Consider the following 1,389-nt stretch of genomic DNA (forward strand, 5'->3'; position numbering starts at 1 on the left):
TAGAATCTAGTGATCAAAACTCAGCTCTGTTAATAACATGGTGTGAACTTGAAGGAGGGAAGCAGAAGTCATCCATATCTTCATGTTCTAATTCTAACGTCAGGGGAACAAAGGGCTGTGACAGTCCCATGTGATCTTTTTCTAAACAGAGATTCTAGTATGTTGATGAGCACTGCAAGTTAAAGTATCACGATTTTAAAGAGGACAGAGGGGCAGGTAAAAATACCATCAATTAACATTCACTTAATACTCACCTTGAAAATGGCTTGCTTCTCTTACTATGGCCAAGAATGGTGGTCCCCGCCGGCCCCAGCTTGGCACTCTCTCGCAACCAGTTGGCAGGTGGGAGCTTCAGGTCCGTCTTCTCCTCGAGGCGGGCAAATGCTGTGCGAGGAGGGGCAGAAGAATATTTCACCACAGCGCGGCTCTTCACCTCCGTGCCACCCAGGAACAGAGCGGACCCCTAGTAGACATATTGGAGGAACTGCTGAGGATCGTGACTCAGTGACTCAGAACTAAATTCTCACCTTTACACACAGACACACACGCGCGCGCGCATACGCACGCACCCGCATCAGGCTTGGCAAGGGAGAATGCCACATATGCTTAACAGCACTAATACATGTGAGCAGCATAAAATCACACTTACTGAGCTCTTTTTCACATAATTTCAAAGAAAGAAGGTAAGTCAACGAGTATGACAGTTGTGGTCATCAGCCAGGAAGGAGGACAACCAATCTATTTTTCTTTTTTGAAAATTGTGATTTGGGTGAAAGTTTACAGAGGAAATTCGTTTTCCACTCAACAGTTCATACACAATTTGTTTCATGACATTGACTGCAATTGCTATAATGTAACAGCTCTGTTCCCAGGTATTCCCTGTGGTTACCTTTTCCCTGTGTCCTTCTTTCCTATGCATTCCTGCCCTCTGAGCTATCTCTCATGGGTGATCATTCCAAGCAGTGTACCTACCTGGTATAAATGTTCACCTTATAGCCTTATCCATTGTCTGGCTGGAAGCCACAGAGTGAGTGCAATTCCCAGCCTGAAGAGTGACTAGAGGCCACAGTCTCAGGGGTTTCACCAGTCTCTAACAGACCAATAAACTTGGTGTTTAGGATACTGAATTCTATTCTCCATTTTTCTCCCACTCTATCCAGGATCTCCTATTTTGATCCCTCTATGAGTGGCTGACAGTGGTAGTGGGTACCACCTAGTTCTTCTGGTCTCAGGATCATGTGGGCTGATAACCAGTCTATTTTTAAAACTTATTCACATAGAAGCAGAAACCAAGGCGGATCAGTACAGGTTTCCCCTGCCACCCAAAAGTAGAGCGTTTCTAAGAAACTTTTCGTGAGCGGAGTGGTGTAAAGTGAAGGAGCAATTACC

The 1,389-nt window shown here is 45.2% G+C and overlaps 1 protein-coding gene across 1 annotated transcript in view; it reads right to left on the reverse strand.

Moving 5' to 3' along the window:
• Nucleotides 1–1,389, reverse strand: part of EDRF1 (erythroid differentiation regulatory factor 1) — a 39,288-nt gene that overhangs the window by 36,615 nt on the left and 1,284 nt on the right. Inside the window, exon 2 of the mRNA XM_042780406.1 lies at nucleotides 255–463. Within this exon, the coding sequence (XP_042636340.1) occupies nucleotides 255–463 (209 nt within the window). The remainder of the gene's footprint in view (nucleotides 1–254; nucleotides 464–1,389) is intronic.

This window comes from Orycteropus afer, unplaced genomic scaffold, assembly GCF_000298275.1.
Source record: "Orycteropus afer afer isolate SDZICR_OR568_19922 unplaced genomic scaffold, OryAfe1.0 scaffold00038, whole genome shotgun sequence".
In the NCBI taxonomy this organism is placed as follows: Eukaryota; Metazoa; Chordata; class Mammalia; order Tubulidentata; family Orycteropodidae; genus Orycteropus; species Orycteropus afer.